General features: G+C 43.5%; 1 protein-coding gene across 1 annotated transcript in view; it reads right to left on the bottom strand.

The window, feature by feature from the left end:
- Window positions 1-22,410, bottom strand: part of LOC124805407 (aminopeptidase N-like) — a 521,668-nt gene that overhangs the window by 173,949 nt on the left and 325,309 nt on the right. The window contains exon 8 of the mRNA XM_047265968.1: window positions 12,342-12,423. Within this exon, the coding sequence (XP_047121924.1) occupies window positions 12,342-12,423 (82 nt within the window). The remainder of the gene's footprint in view (window positions 1-12,341; window positions 12,424-22,410) is intronic.

Below are 22,410 nucleotides of genomic sequence, written 5' to 3'. Positions count from 1 at the left end.
GAGGTTAGCTCACACATCACCCATGACTGGGGATATCAAGATCTGGGCCAAAAGTCCACAGCCCGTGGTCTTGAGGTCGCGTTCTCGGTTCTCAAACATGAGGTTTGGGTTCGATTCCCAGCAGGGTCAGGAATTTTCACCTGCCTCGAGATGACTGGGTTTTGGTGTTGTCCTCATCATTTCATCATCATTCATGAAAGTGACAAGACTGGACTGAGCAAAGGTTAGGAATTTGTACGGGCGCTGATAACCGCGCAGTTGAGTGCCTCACAAACCAAACATCATCATCATCATTATCATCATCTGGGCCAGAATATTGGGTGACAAGTGTTTGGGCCCCTACATGTTGCCTGACTGGTTGACTGCATGAAGGTATCATGCATTCCTCTCAATTTATCTGCCTGATGTGGTGGAAGACATTCCACTACATGTTCGGCAGAGGATTTGGTTCCAACATGATGGTGCACCTCCAGACTCTGGAATTAATGTGCAACAGTATTTGGACAAAACATTTCCAGGGAAATGGCATGGACATGGTTTTGTGGTGGCAGATTATGAAAATGAGCCTAACAATTGTCTGACAAAGAAATAATGATGTTAAAACCTGTGAGAAGCGGCTAAAATATGATTGGTGATGTGGGAAAAACCTTAATCCTACTCCCAGCATCACCACAGCTGAAGCCCAATCTATCCGTGATCTGAAGGCTGACCGAGCCATCATCATTCTTCTGGCTGACAAGGGTTCCACGACTGTGGTACTTGATCGTCGGGAGTATGTGTCTGAGGGACTGCGTCAGCTTTCAGACAACACTACATACAAAGTTTGCCAAGGTAATCCCATTCCTGATGTCCAGGTGGAGTTTCAAGGAATCCTCAGAGCCTTAGGCCCCCTACAAAACCTTTCACCCGACTCCATCAACCTCCTGACCCCAGCGACACCCCACACCGCTACCATTTACCTACTTCCTAAAGTTCACAAACCCAATCATCCCGGCCACCCCATTGTAGCTGGTTACCAAACACCCACAGAATGTATCTCTGCCTATGTAGATCAACACCTTCAACCTATTCATGCAGTCTCCCATCCTTCATCAAAGACACCAACCACTTTCTCGAATGCCTGGAATCCTTACCCAATCTGTTACCCCCGGAAACCATCCTTGTAACCATTGATGCCACTTACTTATACACAAATATCCTGCACGTCCAGGGCCTCACTGCGATGGAGCACTTCCCTTCACGCCGATCACCTCCTACTCTAAATAAAACCTGTTTCCTCATTACCTTAGCCAGCGTCATCCTAACCCACAACTTCACTTTTGAAGGCCAGACATTCCAACAATTAAAGGGAACAGCCATGGGTACCAGGATGGCCCCCTCGTACGCCAACCTATTTATGGGTCGCTTAGAGGAAGCCTTATTGGTTACCCAAGCCTGCCAACCCAAAGTTTGGTACAGATTTATTGATGACATCTTCATGATCTGGACTCACAGTGAAGAAGAACAGAATTTCCTCTCCAACCTCAACTCCTTTGGTTCCATCAGATTCATCTGGTCCTACTCCAGATCCCATGCCACTTTCCTCGACGTTGATCTGCATCTGTCCAATGGCCAGCTTCACACATCCGTCCACATCAAACCCACCAACAAGCAACAGTACCTCCATTTTGACAGCTGCCACCCATTCCACATCAAACGGTCACTTCCCTACAGCTTAGGTCTTCATGGCAAACGAATCTCCTCCAGTCCTGAATCCCTGAACGATTACACCAATAACCTAGTCCGCCCCCTGCAGCTGAGTGGTCAGCGTGACAGACTGTCAATCCTAAGGGCCCGGGTTCGATTCCCGGCTGGGTCGGAGATTTTCTCCCCTCAGGGACTGGGTGTTGTGTTGTCCTATTCATTATCATTTCATCTCCATTGACATGCAGGTCACCAAAGTGGCATCAAATCGAAAGATCTGCACCAGGCGAACGGTCTACCCGAAGGGAAGCCCTAGCCACATGACATTTCATTTTTCACCAATAACCTGAAAATAGCTTTTGCATCCCACAACTACCCTCCCGATCTGGTACAGAAGCAAATAGGTAGAGCCACTTCCTCATCCCCTCAAACCCAGAACCTCCCACAGAAAAGAACCCCAAAAGTGCCCCACTTGTGACTGGATACTTTCTGGGACTGGATCAGACTCTGAATGTGGCTCTCCAGCAGGGATACGACTTCCTCAAAGCCTGCCCTGAAATGAGATACATCCTTCATGAAATCCTCCCCACTCCACCAAGAGTTTCTTTCCGCCATCCACCTAACCTTCATAACCTCTTGGTTCATCCCTATGAAATCCCCAAACCACCTTCCCTACCCTCTGGCTCCTACCCTTGTAGCTGCCCCCAGTGTAAGACCTGTCCCATGGACCCTCCCACCACCACCTACTCCAGTTCCGTAACCCAGAAGGTATACACAACCAAAGGCAGAGTTACGTGTGAAAGCACCCACGTGATTTACCAACTGACATGCCTACACTGTGAAGCCTTCTGTGTGGGAATGACCAGCAACAAACTGTCCATTCGCATGAATGGACACAGGCAGACAGTGTTTGTTGGTAATGAGGATCACCCTGTGGCTAAACATGCTTTGGTGCATGGCCAGCACATCTTGGCACAGCGTTACACTGTCTGGGTCATCTGGATACTTCCCACTGACACCAACCTATCAGAACTCCAGAGATGGGAACTTGCCCTTCAATATATTCTCTCTTCCCATTACCCACCAGGCCTCAACCTCCGCTAATTTCAAGTTGCCACTGCTCGTACCTCACCTGTCATTCAACAATATCTTTGCCTCTGTACTTCTGCCTCGACTGACATTTCTGCCCAACCTCTTTGCATTTACATATGTCTGCCTGTGTCTGTATATGTGCGGATAGATATGTGCGTGTGTGTGCGAGTATATACCTGTCTTTTTTTCCACCTAAGGTAAGTCTTTCCTCTCCCGGGATTGGAATGACTCCTTACCCTCTCCCTTAAAACCCACATCCTTTCGTCTTTTCCTCTCCTTCCCTCTTTCCTGATGAAGCAACCTTGGGTTGTGAAAGCTTGAAATTTGTGTTTGTATATATATATATATATATATATTGTAGTTGTTGTGGTCTTCAGTCCTGAGACTGATTTGATGCAGCCCTCCATGCTACTCTATCCTGTGCAAGCTTCTTCATCTCCCAGTACTTACTGCAACCTACATCCTTCTGAATCTGCTTAGTGTATTCATCTCTTGGTCTCCACGCTGCCCTCCAATGCTAAATTTGTGATCCCTTGATGCCTCAAAACATGTCCTACCAACCGATCCCTTCTTCTAGTCAAGTTGTGCCACAAACTTCTCTTCTTCCCAATCCTATTCAATACCTCCTCATTAGTTACATGATCTACCCACCTTATCTTCAGCATTCTTCTGTAGCACCACATTTCGAAAGCTTCTATTCTCTTCTTGTCCAAACTAGTTATCGTCCATGTTTCACTTCCATACACGGCTACACTCCATACAAATACTTTCAGAAACGACTTCCTGACACTTAAATCTATACTCGATGTTAACAAATTTCTCTTCTTCAGAAACGATTTCCTTGCCATTGCCAGTCTACATTTCATATCCTCTCTACTTTGACCATCATCAGTTATTTTACTCCCTAAATAGCAAAACTCCTTTACTACTTTAAGTGTCTCATTTCCTAATCTAATTCCCTCAGGATCACCCGATTTAATTTGACTACATTCCATTACCTTCGTTTTGCTTTTGTTGATGTTCATCTTATATCCTCCTTTCAAGACACTGTCCATTCCGTTCAACTGCTCTTCCAAGTCCTTTGCTGTCTCTGACAGAATTATAATGTCATCAGCGAACCTCAAAGTTTTTACTTCTTCTCCATGAATTTTAATACCTGCTCCGAATTTTTCTTTTGTTTCCTTTACTGCTTGCTCAATATACAGATTGAATAACATCGGGGACAGGCTACAACCCTGTCTCACTCCTTTCCCAACCACTGCTTCCCTTTCATGCCCCTCAGCTCTTATAACTGCCATCTGGTTTCTGTACAAATTGTAAATAGCCTTTCGCTCCCTGTATTTTACCCCTACCACCTTCAGAATTTGAAAGAGAGTATTCCAGTTAACATTGTCAAAAGCTTTCTCTAAGTCTACAAATGCTAGAAACGTAGGTTTGCCTTTTCTTAATCTTTCTTCTAAGATAAGTCGTAAGGTTAGTACTGCCTCACGTGTTCCAACATTTCTACGGAATCCAAACTGATCTTCCCCGAGGTCCGCTTCTACCAGTTTTTCCATTCGTCTGTAAAGAATTCGCGTTAGTATTTTGCAGCTGTGACTTATTAAACTGATAGTTCATTAATTTTCACATCTGTCAACACCTGCTTTCTTTGGGATTGGAATTATTATATTCTTCTTGAAGTCTGAGGGTATTTCGCCTGTCTCATACATCTTGCTCACCAGATGGTAGAGTTTTGTCATGACTGGCTCTCCCAAGGCCGTCAGTAGTTCTAATAGAATGCTGTCTACTCTAGGGGCCTTGTTTCAGTGCAGGTCTTCCAGTGCTCTGTCAAACTCTTCACGCAGTATCTTATCTCCCATTTTGTCTTCATCTACATCCTCTTCCATTTCCATAATATTGTCCTCAAGTACATCACCCTTGTATAAACCCTCTATATACTCCTTCCACCTTTCTGCCTTCCCTTCTTTGCTTAGAAGTGGGTTGCCGTCTGAGCTCTTGATATTCATACAAGTGGTTCTCATCTCTCCAAAGGTCTCTTTAATTTTCCTGTAGGCAGTATCTATCTTACCCCTAGTGAGACAAGCCTCTACATCCTTACATTTGTCCTCTAGCCATCCCTGCTTAGCCATTTTGCACTTCCTGTCGATCTCATTTTTGAGACGTTTGTATTCCTTTTTGCCTGCTTCATTTACTGCATTTTTATATTTTCTCCTTTCATCAATTAAATTCAATAGTTTTTCTGTTACCCAAGGGTTTCTACTAGCCCTCGTCTTTTTACCTACTTGATCCTCTGCTGCCTTCACTACTTCACCCCTCAAAGCTACCCATTCTTCTTCCAGTGTACTTCTTTCCCCCACTGCTATCAATTATTCCCTTATGCTCTTCCTGAAACTCTGTACAACCTCTGGTTCTTTCAGTTTATCCAGGTCCCATCTCCTTAAATTCCCATCTTTTTGCAGTTTCTTCAGTTTCAATCTGCAGTTCATAACCAATAGATTGTGGTCAGAATCCTCATCTACCCCTGGAAATGTCTTACAATTTAAAACCTGGTTCCTAAATCTCTGTCTTCCCGTTATATAATCTATCTGATACCTTTTAGTATCTCCAGGATTCTTCCAGGTATACAACCTTCTTTTATGATTCTTGAACCAGGTGTTAGCTATGATTAAGTTATGCTCTGTGCAAAATTCTACAAGGCGGCGTCCTCTTTCATTTCTTCCCCCCAATCCATATTCACCTACTATGTTTCCTTCTCTCCCTTTTCCTACCAACGAATTCCAGTCACCCATGGCTATTAAATTTTCGTCTCCCTTCACTACCTGAATAGTTTCTTTTATCTCGTCATACATTTCATCTATTTCTTCATCATCTGCGGAGCTAGTTGGCATATAAACTTGTACTACTGTAGTAGGCATGGGCTTTGTGTCTATCTTCGCCACAATAATGCGTTCACTATGCTGTTTGTAGTAGCTAACCCGCACTCCTATTTTTTTATTCATTATTAAACCAACTCCTGCATTACCCCTATTTGATTTTGTATTTATAATCCTGTAAACACCTGACCAAAAGTCTTGTTCCTCCTGCCATCGAACTTCACTAATTCCCACTATATCTAACTTTAACCTATCCATTTCCCTTTTTAAATTTTCTAACCTACCTGCCCGATTAAGGGATCTGACATTCCACGCTCCGATCCGTAGAACGCCAGTTTTCTTTCTCCTGATAACGACGTTCTCTTGAGTAGTCCCCGCCCAGAGATCCGAATGGGGGACTATTTTACCTCCAGAATATTTTACCCAAGAGGACGCCATCATCATTTAATCATACAGTAAAGCTGCATGTCCTCGGGAAAAATTACGGCTGTAGTTTCGCCTTGCTTACAGCCATTCGCAGTACCAGCACAGCAAGGCCGTTTTGGTTAGTGTTACAAGGCCAGATCAGTCAATCATCCAGACTGTTGCCCCTGCAACTACTGAAAAGGCTGCTGCCCCTCTTCAGGATCCACATGTTTGTCTGGCCTCTCAACAGATACCCCTCCGTTGTGGTTGCACCTACAGTACGGCCATCAGTATCGCTGAGGCACGCAAGCCTCCCCACCAACGGCAAGGTCCATGGTTCATGGGGTGAGGATATATATATAAGTGTGTTTCGTTAAACGTGTTTGTGTCTGTAAGTTGCGAAGTAAAAGGCAACGGAAATATTTATTGTGGTAGGTCACCATAAGAAACGTTACACTGTCTGCAGAGCTATGAACATAGTTTATTGTGTTATTATCGAAAGAGTTACAGCAAAAAGATTCAATTTTTTAACTGGAACAATAGTTGTTTCTATCATGCACTGGAATCAGTAACACCAGCTGTGTATACATCAATTTAAATTACATTCCTATCACTTTTAGTTTGGGAGCTACAACCCTTCAAATTTCAGTGGCAGATACTTGTACCACACAAGCTGCACATAATGCAATGCGCCTTCTAAATGTGGTGCGGCCGAGTTGTAACGTCACTGGAGTCACAGAGCGAGAAGCTTCCTCAATACACTGTTAGACTGCCGACTGTCACCGCACACAGTCTTATACCTGACAGTTCAAGCCACGCAAACAAACGGGGCTCAATATAGTACAGTTAGTGACATCAAATGAAGATGGCACACATGAACAACAAGTACATTGACATTTTGCTGATGCCTGGTGAGTGCCGACACGTTGCCACAGAGGCAGCCATGACATACACCATGAGATATCCCAGGCGAAGAGCTCTGGCAGCCATTACGTTCTTACATGCCAAACAATGACTACGGGAAACAGGCAGCTTGGTAGCGCGCCACAGTAACAGATGAAGAATTGCAAGAAGTGAGGAGACGGAGGTGTTTGTTTTAGCTGCAGTACACCAAGATCCTCATGTCAGCTTATGAGCCATTGCTGCAGTCGCTGGTGTCAGTCTCACATCTCTGTGGTGTATAGTTCATGGCAACAGGTTTCACCCATACTGCCTGTCACTGACCCAGGAGCTGCATGGGAACAATTTCCCTGTGAGAGTTACATTCTGTGAATGGGCCATGCGTAATTTAACGCTGAAGTCTTTACAATTTGTTATGTTCTCTGATGAGTCCACATTCACAAATTATGGTGCAGTGAATCGCCATAATGTGCGCTACTGGGCCATAGACAGTCCTTAGTGGGTATGACCTGTCGACGGTCAACGTAGGTGGTCTATTAATGTATGGTGTGGAATCCTTGGGTATGAAATCATTGGCCCAAACTACTTCCCAGGTACACTGACAGGTGAGTTATATCACGCGTTTATAGTCGACAGTTATGGTGGTCTGCTTGAACATGTGATTCTACACAGGAGAGTCCATATGTGGGTGCAGCATGATGGTCACCCAGCCCAGTCTGCGCGTGCTGTTGTGGAAGAACTAAACAACAGGTTTGCAGGAAGGTGGTTGGGGCGCCATGGTCCCTCTCATGTCCCGCAAGGTCACCCGGTTTAACACCATTAGATTTCTTTTTGCGGGGATATCTAATGGATCGTGTTTATGTCAGTGTGCCCACATCCCCAGATGATCTAAAATGGCGCATCGAGGATGCATGTTGCTCCGTGACACCGGCCATGTTACATCTCGTCCGCAGATCCTTTAGAAGGCGCATTGCATTGTGCATTCAGGAACATGGACACATATTTGAACATCTCATTTAAATCAACTTCCCACCGCCAGAACATCCATCACCCACCACACAGCCATGTATTATGTACTGTGTGTGGTATCTGCCCCTGAAACTTTGAAGGTATGTAGCTCCCAAACTAAAAGTGATAGGAATGTAATTTAAATTGAAGTATACACAGCTGGTGTTACTGATTCCAGTGCATGACAGAAACAACTATTGTTCCATTTAAAAAATTGTATCTTTTTGCTGTAACTCTTTGGATAATAAGACAATAAACTATGTTCATAACTCTGCAGACAGAATTTCTGCTTTGTTGATTACCAGCCTTTTTCCTGTGGCTGTGCCCGTGTATGCTTTTGAGACACGTACAGGGTGGCGCACGAAATGTGTAACCAATTGCTTTTTTCACAATTTACGACGCACATTAGATATCCCTCTGGGATCTTTACAGCAGTACCAGCAGAGCTTGGAAAAACAAATGAGTTACGAAATGACGTGTAATTCACGATACTGCCGCTAGGAGACCAGTAAGCAGCAATGGCTGACAATGGGAGACTGACGACACAGCAACAGTCGGCAATTGCGTTACTTTTTCATGAAACGATAAGCCTTGTTGTGACTCAGAGGTGTTTTCGACAACAGTTTGACACATGATGGGTCCCTTGCAAGAAGACCATCCACAGGTTGTACGATAAATTTGTACAGGAAGGAACAGTATTGGAAGCGAAGCGACATCGGCCTAAGCCTGTTTGTTCACCGAAGAATACTGAAGCGGTACGAGTTGCTGTACAGAGAAGTCCCGAGAAATCTTGTAGAAAGGCAGCAGTGCACCTGGGAATATCCAGACGCTCCGTTCAACGCATTCTTAAAAGTGACCTCCATATGTACCCATACAAGATGACCTGTGCACAGAAGCTCACTGAAGAACACAAGCAGCAGAGACCACTGTTTGCTCAGTGGGCGGAGGATACGGAAGAAACTCTCAACAACATTTGGTTTTCACACGAGGTGCATTTTCGTTTAGACAGTGTGGTTAACAAACAAAATGTACGCTTTTGGGCCACTAATAACCCACAAGTGATTCATGAACGACAACATTGTGCTCCGAGGATTACAGCGTGGGCAGCAATTTCCAGTCACAGACTTATTGGACCCTTTTTCTTTGAAGAAACTGTGAACAGAGAGCATTATTTGAGCATGCTTCGCAATAGCTTCATTCCACAGCTGCTTGCCACTGCCTTGCCCTCCAACACGCAGTGGTTCATGCAAGATGGAGCAAGGCCATATACTGCAAACACTGTGTTTGAGTTTTTACACGAGCATTTCCATATGTGAATCATTTCACTCAGGTTTCCAGGTCGCTTCAATGATGGACAAAATTGGCCCCCCAATAGTCCAGACCTCAATCCATGTGACTTTTTTCTTTGGGTTTCCTAAAGGAAAATATTTTCCTGAAACATCCACGTGGTTTAATGGAGCTCAGAAGACTTATTCTTCAAACTTGCAGTGAAATCACGGAAGACATGTTGTGTAGGGTAATCACTAACTTCAGTGTTCGTTTGAAGGAAGTTAGGAAACGAAATGGTGGACACATTGAGGGTGTGCTGAGTTAGAACAAATTTCCATGGATGGCTCTTCATTTTAGTACATGTTCCTTTCAGATTGTATTGACAATAAAGTTTATATTCAAAAACAAAATGGTAACACATTTCGTGCGCCACCCAATACTAAACACACCTCCTCTCCCCCTCTCCATGACCACCATTTCCTCCCTCTGTCTGTCCACCTCATCCACCCACGTCTGTCTGTCCGTTTATCTCCTCCTCTCCATTCTCTCTGCGTCTCCGTCTCCTCCTACCGCTCTCTTTGCCCATTTCCTCCGCCCTCTCTCTCTCTCTGACAATACCTTCCTCCTCCTCCTCCTCCTCCACCCCTCTGACCATATCATCCTGCCCTCCCTCTTTCCTTTCTTGCCTCTGCTTAATCCTTTTCCACCTGGCTTCTGTTCCTCTTACCTCCCACCTGCCTCACGCATCTCCCCCTCCTCCCTCTCACTTTGTCCACCCCCTCCTCCCTCTCACTCTGTCAGTCCCCTCCTCTACCCATCTAAACCTGTTTCCGGCCATGTTCATTCACTCCCATAGCCCCTGCAATAGAGTTTAACAAAGGAGGCCGATACTACCCCCACAATATGCCTGTTGTGCAGGGAAGCCTACACGTTGGGGCGCAGAAAGCAGATTTTTACCCCTGTCATCTATGTCCCCCTGCAAGACGGTTTATTTGGCTGGTCGATATCATGCCCACGTGGCAGTCTATATGCCAGAGGCTGGAAAAAACCATGTTTTAGCCATATCTCTGCTCCTATTGGAGCTAAGAGCTTATAAACCCCACCCCACAGTGCTGATACTCATGAGGCCTGTTTCTGTGCCAAATTTGGTTGAAATCGATCCAGGGACACACACACACACACACACACACACACACACACACACACACACACACACACACACACACACACAAACACAACTTTAAATACAGGGTGGACAGGGCGTCCAGTATAGTGGCATATTCCCCATCATATTGTAAAGATATTTACTTACATGTCCACAGTCTTCTTGACATATTTTTCAGCATGTTTGGGGTTATGGTGTGAAATGTTTCATCAGCTCCTCTGTCTCGTTTTCTACCCTGTTTGTTGTCATTTGAACACTCTCGCAGTTGCCACTAAGTGCTCTTCAATAGTGAACTACGACTGCTTGCATCTGCCACGGCGATAAATTAGAACTCGACTGTGACTCTAGAAACATCCAACACGAATTCCAACAATTAATTTCAACAACTGGCAAGAAGCTACTGACTGTCTGCCACTGTTATTCAAACCACGTCTTAGAGAGTGAACTGCGTGAAATTTGAAAAAGGAGCCGATGTTGTGGGTGGAATATAGACTACCTGAGCAAAGTATCCAGCCTACCCTACGTAACAGGGCACTGACGACCAGATGTCAAGAGAGGTCAATCCATCAGTATAAAAGGATGTATTCCCAACAAAACAAAAAAAGTTGCAAAACGTAAGATGACAAAAATATCTTCTCTGTATAAGATAAATTTTATGTCTACTTATTAGTCATACCAAAATGCCAAGTTATTATCAAAAATGCAGAAACCAACAAGACAGCCACATAAGCCATAGTTCATTTTATAATTCACACACCACTAATGTTGAAGGCTTAGCCCTAAGGCTTGCACTTCTGTTTCAGATCAGGCAGTCTAGTGCCCAAACAACCTTGCATCAATGGCGGCATATGTTCTCAATAGAGAAGGAGTAAAAGCAGAACGGGCCAGTCATGATAGCACAGCGGCTTTGTCCACGGACTAGTCTTGACGCGACTTTGTACATGGACTAGTCTATGACGTCATCTGAGTAACAAATCGACCAGGCAAATTCAATCCTTTTAAAGCTGTCGTAAGTTAGTGATGTGACGATAAAGCGGACCTGCAAAGGAACAACCATGGCTAAACTGAGATTATGCAGGCCTCGTGTACTGATGGACAGGGGTCATCGAGCATTCAGGACAGTGAGTGTATGTGAGTGCTTGAAATCAGTAGAAGGAATCACTTGTGAGTTTCAAAGTACTACCAGCAGTCCAGCTATGTATAGGGAGTTAAAAGGAATGGGTTACAAAGGCCAGGCAGCTCCTCATAAGCCACACATTTCTGTCGTCAGTGCCACACGAAGCCTGAGGTGGAGTAAAGGGCGAAACCACTGGACAATGGATGACTGGAAATGAATGACTGAGAGTAATGGATCACGCTGTATCCTGTGGCAGCTTGATGGAAGAGTAGGGTTTGGGGAATGCGTGAAGGTCATTACCTACCATCAGGCATACTGTCGACAGTTGCAATATAGGGGTGTTAATCATGGTTATGGTGCGATTCCCTTACTAAACAATAAGAGGCTAAATGCACAAGAAGATGAACCCATTCCAAAGCTTTGTGTACTGCGTACAGTAGAGGAATAGTTCAAAGATAATGGCTGATTGTGGCAGCATGACAATGCCCCCTCTCATAGAGCAGTGCCTGTGTGGACGATAACATACCTGAAATGGACTGGCCTTCCCAGAGCACCATTGTGAACCCAATGGAACATTGTGGGATGAGTCAGAGCATCGACTTCACTCCAGACACCACCGCCCGACATCACTACCTTCTCTGCTGTCACGTATGGAGAAAGAAGGTGACACTTCAATGAAAGTGTTCCCAGCGAAGTTCAAACCACTTTAGAGGCAAAGGGTGGACAAAATACACGTTAATGTCCACTAATAGCTGTCTCGATACTTTTTCTCAGATAGAGTATGTTCCAGGTTTGAGTACGGAGACAATCTGCAGAGATATTGACTTACCTATTTAGGAGGTATGTGTTCAGTGCCTTGTTGAACTGATCTTCACCCAGCCAGTTGCTGAACATACGCAGGATTGAACCACCTGAAACATACACGAGATTAACATGGTGGACAGTGTATTTGCTGTAACGGGAAAACAAGAGTATATAGAATTGGATAAATCCAAACTTAAGCACCATGTAGAGCAAAAAGTGACTGGGAGTGTAGCACAGAAGTTACAACCACCATTTCAATTGTAACACCCCAACTATACAACCCACCCTATTTTTTGCAAAAAGAAATAGAAAAATCAGTCATCCTGATAGTGATGACAGCTACTGACAACAAAATTGACACTCTTGACTGTTTGATTAACAAGAATATTATGTAGATACTAATGCTTATCACAAAGAAAGGATTGAATGAAAGAGTACCATATAATACGAAACAGAAACTTTAAAGAAAGAATTCAAACAAATTATTATTAACGAAGGTTAAAGCCCAGACAGTAAATTGACCAAAGATAACATTTATCCTAGAAGAAAGTTGTAGCCGCATCGAGCTGTAAGTTTGCTGTGAATACAATGTAACTCGGCAATAGAGATGTTAACTTCATTTCTCTCTTGTACTCTTGCAATAGTAGTACGCGTGTTAAGCGCTACTAGATTGTTTTAAAACCGATCTGAACTTTAAAAGTTTTACGGTTGGGAGTATTAGTCAGAAGTCGGACTGGAGTAAAATCATATTTACCGTTGAGAGATATAAGGGGATAGTTGACATATGTAACAGAAAAATATCTCGTGTGATTGTTGATTTGTGATGGGAATTAGCCTTCGTGATAATTAATAGCCACGAACATCAAAGGACACAGAAAGAGACTGATCGCTTACATAAACTCAATTATTAGACTTGAGTAGGCAACAGATAAACGCAATCACGAAGAACTTACAATTGCACTGTGTTGTCAGAAGCAATCGTCAAAGTCAGAATTGCTGATGCTAACAGACGCAGTTGCCTGAATGAGAAATCGGTGTGTGTGCTCAGTGTAGGGACAAATAATTACGAAGAACAATTAACTTTAATTCAACTTTAATTCTTCGTGTCGCATACATCATTTAATGGACATTTATTTTATTTGTATTTGTGGAAGTAACTGATTCTTCGGATAACGTAAAAGTGAAAAGTGATTTAGTGACACTTGAACTGTAAACAGCAATAAGTTTACACCGAAATACGACGCATTGTGAACATTGCTCAAGGGTACGTTATCTCTGGAATTTCGTCGTGTAGTTGTTGAATATGTGACGTAGCGACGCCTTGGCGACGGAATAATAATTAACAACCCAATATCTTCGCAAAAATCATGATGTGACATCGGCTTGGGTGATGGACTGATGATTCAAGACATTATATTTTCAACGTTTGAATACTCATTCTCAAACCAGGCATGAGAACTTAGCCAGCAAGTTCGCGTAAACTGATAAGTCTGTCGCGAACACCCAAAGGACTTTTGGTTATCATTTCAGATCAAGGGAGTCATCGCGTTATCGAGTGGTGCAGTCGCTATATTTATAAGCGGAGAAGATCGACAGACATCAAGCACGATTGCTTTAATTACAAGCAAGGGCGGCGCACACACTCCGGCGTGTTGCTCCACCGAGACGTTGATATCAGTTTTGAGAGACAGCATCTGAAAAATAACCAAACCGCGCGAGGAGTTTGTTTTTATAATGGTTACAGATTGGCGTTGTCGTGATCGACGGACGCTGTTCCACGTCATCTCGACTTGGACGACCATCACCATCGAGTCGAGACAAAGGTGAAAGAGGCATTTTGCACGAAAAGGAGAATTTTCTGCAACAACATGAACAAAGATTTGAGGAAAGGACTGATGAAGTGTTTTGTACCATGTATTTTGCTGAAACTGACAGTGAGGAAGAAAGAGCAAGGGTGGAGGCTTTTAAGGTGTGAACTGAAATGCTTTTAGAGTTAGAGGACTTTCGTTCTGTCGGTTACCGGTCCTTTCATTTATCATCACATTGCCAATGCAGTATCTATCAATTCATTTTGTGATCTTTGTTCATAGAGTTCAGCTAACTATAGCTTCCTTTCTGAAGCAACAGTTTATTAAATAATTCTTGTACACTGATGTGGCAAAAATCACGGGACACCTCCTAATATCGTGTCGCATCTCCTTTTGCTCAGCATAGTGCACCAGCTCGATGTGGCGTGCACTCAACAAGTCAGTGGAAGTCCCCCGCATAAATACTGACCCATGCTGCCCCTATAGCCATCCGTACTTGCAAAAGCGTTGCTGGTGCAGGATTTTCGGCACGAACTGCCTTTTCCATTATGTCCTGTATAAGGTTCAACGGGATTCATGTCGGGCGATCTGAGTGGCCAAATCATTCACTTGAATGGTCCAGGATGTTCTTGAAACCGATCGTGAACAACTGTGGCCTGGTGACATGGCGCATTCTCGTCCATAAAAATTCCATCTGAGAATGGCTGAAAATAATCTCTCAGTAGCCAAGCATAACTATTTCCAGACAATGATCAGTCAGTTGGAGCTGATAACCCAGTCCATTCCACATAAACTCTGCCCACACCTTTATGGAGACACCACCACCTTTCACAGTGCCTTGTTAACAACGGAGGCCCACAGATTCGTGGGGTCTGCACTACACTTGCACCCTATCATCAGGTCTCAGTAGCTGAAATTAGGACTCGTATGATAGGGCCATGATTTTCTAGCCACATATTGTGTCCAAGCGACATAGTCCTGAGCCCAGGAGAGGTGTTGCTAGCAATGTCATGCTGCTAACAAAGGCATTCTCATTGGTCACCTGCTGCCATAGCTCATTAATGCCAAATCTCATTGCACTGCCCTAACGGAGATGTTCATCATATGTCCCACATTAATTTCACACAGTGTTACTTATCTGTTAGCACTGACAACTCAATGCACATGCCACTGCTCTCGGTTGTTAAGTGAAGGCCATCGGCCACTTGCTCACAGTGAGAGGTAATGCCTGAAATCTGGTATTCTCGACACACTCTTGACACAGTGGATCTTGCAATGTTGAATTCTCTAACAATTTCTGAAATGGATTACCCCATGCATCTGGCTACAACTACTATTCCATTTCTGTTGTGTGACCATAATCAGGTCAGAATCTTTTTCACATAAGTCATCTGAGTACAAATGACAGCTCCACCAATGAAGTGCCCTTTTATACCTTGTAAACATGATACTTTCGCCATCTGTATGTGCATATCACTACCCCATGACTTTCGTCACCTCACTGTATGTGTGTTCCTGTCACTTCGAAAGCCATGACATAAAATATTTAAATATTTATTCTTATCACATTGTGGAAACAAAATGTTCTAAAAAGTACTTAAATTTTAGAATTTTTTTAAATTCAGAGTATTGTAAGTACACTACTGGCTATTAAAATTGCTACACCAAGAAGAAATGCAGTTGATAAACAGGTATTCATTGGACACATATATTATACTAGAACTGACATGTGATTATATTTTCACGCAATTTGGGTGCATCGATCCTGAGAAATCAGTACCCAGAACAAACACCTCTGGCCATAATAACGGCCTTGATACGCCTGGGCATTGAGTCAAACAGAGCTTGGATGGAGTGTACAGGTACAGCTGCCTATGCAGCTTCAACACGATACCACAGTTCATCAAGAGTAGTGACTGGCGTATTGTGACGAGCCAGTTGCTCGGCCACCATTGACCAGACGTTTTCAATTGGTGAGAGATCTGGAGAATGTGCTGCCCAGGGCAGCAGCTGAACATTTTCTGTATCCAGAAAGGCCCGTACAGGACCTGCAACATGCGGTCGTGCATTATCCTGCTGAAATGTAGGGTTTCGCAGGGATCGAATGAAAGGTAGAGCCACGGGTCGTAAAACATTTGAAATGTAACGTCCACCGTTCAAAGTGCCGTCAATGCTAATAAGAGGTGACCGAGACGTGTAACCAATGGCAGCCCATACCATCACGCCGGCTGATACGCCAGTATGGTGATGACGAATACACCATTCCAATGTGCGTTCACCGCGATGTCGCCAAATACGGATGCGACCATCATGATGCTGTAAACAGAACCTGGATTCATCCGACGTTTTGCCATTCGTGCACCCATGTTCGTCGTTGAGTACACCATCGCAGGCGCTCCTGTCTGTGACGCAGAGTCAAGGGTAACCGCAGCCACGGTCTCCGAGCTGATAGTCCATGCTGCTGCAAACGTCATCGAACTGTTCGTGCAGATGGTTGTTGTCTTGCAAACGTCCCCATCTGTTGACTCAAGGATCGAGACGTGGCTGCACGATCCGTTACAGCCATGCGGATAAGATGCCTTTCATCTCGACTGCCAGTGATACGAGGCCGTTGGGATCCAGCACGGCGTTCCGTATTACCCTCCTGAACCCACCGATTCCATATTCTGCTAACAGTCATTGGATCTCGACCAACGCGAGCAGCAATGTCGTGATACGATAAATCGCAATCGTGACAGGCTACAATCCGACCTTTATCAAAGTCGGAAACGTGATGGTACGCATTTCTCCTCCTTACACGAAGCATCACAACGTTTCACCAGGCAACGGCGGTCATATGCTGCTTCTGTATGAGAAATCGGTTGGAAACTTTCCTCATGTCAGCACGTTGTAGGTGTCGCCACCGGCGCCAACCTTGTGTGAATGCTCTGAAAACCTAATCATTTGCATATCACAGCATCTTCTTCCTGTCGGTTAAATTTCGCGTCTGTAGCACGTCATCTTCGTGCTGTAGCAATTTTAATGGCCAGTAGTGTAGTATACAAAAAACTTAAAAGAAATATCATTATTCTGCGTTAGTTCACAGGTATCTCTATTTTACTATCTTCATGCGTTATTTATATCTTTAAAGTTCACTGTGTTGAGAGGTTGTGCAGTAGTGGCACTGCAAGCATGGAGTTGCATCAATGCAGTTGTAAAAGTAACGAACGGCAGTTTATATAAGTCACATGTTATGTGGCCAAGAGTAATAAATTGTTGTAAAATATGCATAAATTAGTGTATTTAATCAAAATGGAGGATGAAGTTAATTCATAAAATGATCAAAATCATCAGTTCCATTTGCAGGATATGAGAACAGAAATGAATGCGGGATAAAAATATGCAAGTTGTAAAAGAAGCATTTTTCGGAGTGAACAGTCTGAAAGCTAAGCAAAAATATAGTGGGATTTCTGTTTTCAAATATTTTAAAAAATATCACAATGTATCCGATACTTTGCCTTAATATGCAATAAGAGATCAGTATGGTAAAACTTGCCAGGAAACATAAAAAGCTGAATTGATTGACTGAAAAATAATGATGTACTGAGAAAAGTAGTAGAGCAGAAAATTATTGAATGCAACAAAAAGAAGTAAAGGATACTGGATAGGATGTTTGTTAAGAAAGAAGGAGGGGGCTTATGAAAACATTCTTACAATATTACGTGATAGGGAAGAGGAAGAGATTTCACATTGTGCACAGCATGCTACAGGAGAGCACTTTAATAGCATTAAGAAGGAAATGATTGACTGCCAGAAATAGAGATAACAAATGAACTGCCCACATGTCAGAAAACTGATGATGATGATGATGATGGTGATGGTGACAGAAAAAAAAACACATTAGATATTTGAAATCCTGATCAGGAAGTACCTGGATATTGATAACTGTAACAAAGAAATTTAGCAGTGAAGACATACTTTAAATGTAGCTCAGCATTTGTTGACTTCAAAGACAAAAGGTATAAAATGAAACGTGCTGGCAGTTTAAAGCTGTGTGCCCGACCTTTGCCTTTCGCGGGCAAGTGCGCTCCAATTGAGCTACCCAGACACGACTCACGACCCATCCTCACAGCTTCAGTTCCGCCGGAACCTCGTCTCCTACCTTCCAAACTTCACAGAAGCTCTCGTGCTTGGGTAGCTCAGTCGGCAGAGCACTTGCTTGTGAAATGCAAAGGTCCCGAGTTTGAGTCTTGGTCTAGCACACAATTTTTATCTACCAGAAAGTTTCATATCATTGCACACTCCGCTGCAGAGTAAATATTTCGTTCTGGAAGGTATAAACTGCTTGTCCAAGTGATATTAACTCTGTCAAAAGTTTTGGACCTGTTTCGGTATAAGGAAATAGCAATCACCGATAGCCTGGTAAAGAGTAATAATATACTTGAGATGTATTTGGGTTGTTGTCCTAATAGTCTATGTTTCTGTTAAAATACACTACTGTTTATAAAAATTAAAGCATTCAGAAGGAATGATATGTAATAACATGCCACAATAAGAGGACGTGTAGAACAGTGGAAGCATACTAGGTGATTTAAATAGCACAGAGATGGCATGCACGTAGGTTCATCAGCAGCCTCTTTTGTATGGTCAGACAGGCAACGCTCAGTCAGTGCAGATCCATCGTATGAAGTGGAAGTGTGTAACTAACTGCCACTATGCTGCATCAACACCACAGGATGTTTATTGGCGTGTGAGTGCGTTCTAACGGGGCACAATGATTGTTATCCGGGAGGCGGGTCTGTCATTCTGTGACATTGTGGCTCATACAGGACACACTTCTTCATCAGTGAGGTGTATGTGGAACCATCGGAGAGAAGAGAACTATACACAGTGCCGACACGGTTCTGGATGACACAGTTTAACCACAGTGTGAGATGACTGCCATCTTGTCCGTTTGGCCGTGAAGAACTGAGCAGCTTTGTCCACAGTGTTGGCATAGCATTGGAGCACTGCACTGGGTGTGGACATGTCTGAGTCTCCTGTGGGTTGCATAGGTGACATGCATGCTATTGTGTCAGCTTCCACTGACCAAAACCCACCAATGCTGCAGACTGCATTGAGCATGTGAGTACCTACATTGAGATGCTGAGTGGCAGAATGTATTGTTTCTGGATGCTTTTGACGTCAACTTGTCCTACAGTGACGACTGCATACATGGTTGATGCGGCAGGGGTGAACACTATTGGGCAGACACTACTGTTAATAGCGGACAAACATCAAGTGTGATCGCTTGGGGTGCCATTGCCTATAACGTGCGACTTCGCCTGCTATGTCTTGAGGGAAATCTGAATAGCTACCGCTATATCAGGGGGGTCTTATATCCTGAGACACTGCCCCTCCTGCAGGCCATTCCTCATGCCATATTTCAGCAGGACACTGCCTGGCCCCATGCACCAAGAAATGTGAAAGCCCTCTTCAAAGAATGATGGGTACCACTGCTCCCCTGGCCTGACTGATCACCTGGCGCGTTTCCCATCGAACACGTCTGGGATACAGTCGGTAGACAACTTGTTCGTTCAGGTCCTTCTGCAGCCACATTGATGCTTTGTGGATGCTCCTACAAACCACGTGGCAGAGTATTTCCGAGCAGCATAATCAGGTGCTCTTTGGTTTCATGACACGACATCTAGCAGCTCCGATTGCAGCATGTGGTGGCGCTACTCCAAACTGAATTTCCACAGCCATAGTGCATGTACCGGTATGTAACGCTAATCGATTGTGTAGTGTCATGTCCCTAATTGGTGGAATAAATTTTATTGTGATCATATCTCTCAGTCTTGGTGTTTCACTTTTTCCAAACACTAGTGTACCTTGATAACAGTGAAAATGGCTGTGATATGCGATCATGATAATGTACAACACAAAACACAGTTGGAAAATCGTCGTTGCGTGGTTGCCATTGCTGTGGGATCATCTCTGCATAGTTCCATCGTGCCAAGCGGCCAGTGCGTTCAGTGAACCTGTACATGAGATACATATTGGCCAATACTCCATCAGTGGATCTGTCAATACTGCTGTGCACCACTGTTAATGTACAGTTAACGCTGCTGGGAAAAACAAAGTCAAGACGGAAGAGAGCAGTACTGAGTGCAAGCTTGAGGACAGGAACATGTTTGTTTCCAAACGAGACAACCAGCAGATACAGTCGGCATTTGCGCTGGTGGGCAGATATTCCCAGAGCAATACAGACACAAAGGCAAAGGTGGGTAAGTAATCAGGCAAAATCCAGGTTCTCTGTAATGAGCGACCAGAGTCCACGGGCCTCCGAATACCAAAATACACAGGAAGTGTCCCTAGAAAGCCACGTTACGGGGCCTCTGCATCTGTGCAGAAACCACATAACCTGTCGTACTGCCAAAGGCACCTTCTCAAGCAACCCAGGCGGCGTATTCTGCAGGAAGTCTCATGAGATTCCTCCATCGAGGCGTTGTGGAATAGTAACCGGTCCAAGTATGTGGTGCCAAGAATCCCTACCTACACACTGATGCTGAACCCATGCTGATGAGAAGCCTCAGCCATTCCCGAAGTTTGTCTATAGCCCACAGATGACAATTATGGATATTGATGATACAAGTTTTGATAAGGTTTGCTTCATTTGTAAAGAGGGCTGATGACAGAAATACTGTAATTGTGATAGTTTGGTTCAAAAACAACTCAAAAAATCCTTCCCATAGAATGAAACTAAAATCTTTCCACTCATTGCAGGTGACAGGGATAGTAGCAGTTGTCATGCAGGATAGGCATGTTGGGGGTCCCTCGCCGAGAGCGTGTACTAGGATTTGTCTCAATATCCTGTGGAACCAGGTCCTTCAAATCTGGTGTATGTACAGTCCACCGCCTCCCTCCATGTTCGTCTGTCTGAAAGGACCCGTGATCACACAAACCCCCAAAAAGGGCTTGAAACGCCGTGTGATGTGGTTGGTGTCTGTGAAGGTACTTGTTTTGGTATAGGTGACCATTTCCATCCTCTTGGCCGTACACAAACACCATCTCGACTTGATCTCGAGACGCATACCGAACTATTCTGCTGCTTACAGCATGCTGCGTCATTCACACAGCCTGCAACACATAAGGAACTTTCATTCGGCAGTGCCATTTACGGTGGTGGCGATGCTTTTCCAGACACGTGTTCGCAAGACCTTTTTTCCTCCATTTCCAGGAATCTTTCCCTACAGTTTGTCAGTTTTATTAGTATTCAACCTGTATCGGTTACTTGGATGGTGTAATGGTTATAGCTCAAGCCTCATAAACAAGCAGTTGTCGGTTCAAATGTCATCGACTGCTTTTAAATTTGTTACTTTTAAATTATTCTCAAATGACTTTCATCATTACTTTCACTTAATTAATGGGTTTAAATGTAATTTATTGTTCTATTCCTGTGTCATGTCATTTTAATCACCGTACCAACTTTTTCAATTGCTCTCCTTCCCATAATTCTTTTTCCAGTTGGAATCTTTGTGCATGTGAAATTAATCATTTTTATTGATCTATAATAGTATATTTAAACATTTGAATGTATTGATCGATCAATTAAAAAAACAAAAGATGGGATAATTTATTTGTATATGCAGTGGTGTCAAACATGTAATTTTCATTACAAAATATACATTTTCTCGGATAGTAATTGTCACACAAAAATTTAAAACATAAATTCTTATTTCACTTTGGGCAAAATAAAGCAGATGAAGATGTAAATGGAAGAAGGACTTACAACTAAAATAAAATTCAAGTAAAATGAGGAAGAGAAATAACGAATGCTATAATACGGATGAAAATTTAGAAAGATGACACAAAGGAAATGAAATTGATATTAATACATGAAAATATTAAAATCACATTCACAAAGATTCGAAATGGAAAGAGAAGTACAGGAAGAAAAAATGAAAGTAACTGAAAAAACTTAATACGATGTTTAAAATGATGTGACAAAGGAACAGAAATAAAAAGAAACAACCCACGAACAGAATAAAAGTAATAAACAAGGTCATTTCGATAAAGACTTAAAAATAAAAAATTTGGAAGCACCTCACAAGATTTGAACCCAAAACCTCTTGCCTATGAGGCCTGCAGCGTAACCATGACACTGCGTGTGTAATTTTTTGTTTAAAGCTCTACAGCATCACACAAATTTTAAAACTGTTTTCTGTCGATTACTCACAAATGAGGGCCCACAAGGGAGAATGCTGCAGTGTGTGATATCTGTGACCTGGGACCTTACCTACATCACCGTGTAGATGGTTCGAAACA

The sequence above is a fragment of the Schistocerca piceifrons genome, chromosome 7 (assembly GCF_021461385.2).
Source record: "Schistocerca piceifrons isolate TAMUIC-IGC-003096 chromosome 7, iqSchPice1.1, whole genome shotgun sequence".
Lineage (NCBI taxonomy): Eukaryota > Metazoa > Arthropoda > Insecta > Orthoptera > Acrididae > Schistocerca > Schistocerca piceifrons.
Note: the sequence above shows the minus strand (reverse complement) of the source record. Positions and strands in the feature narration are given on the sequence as shown.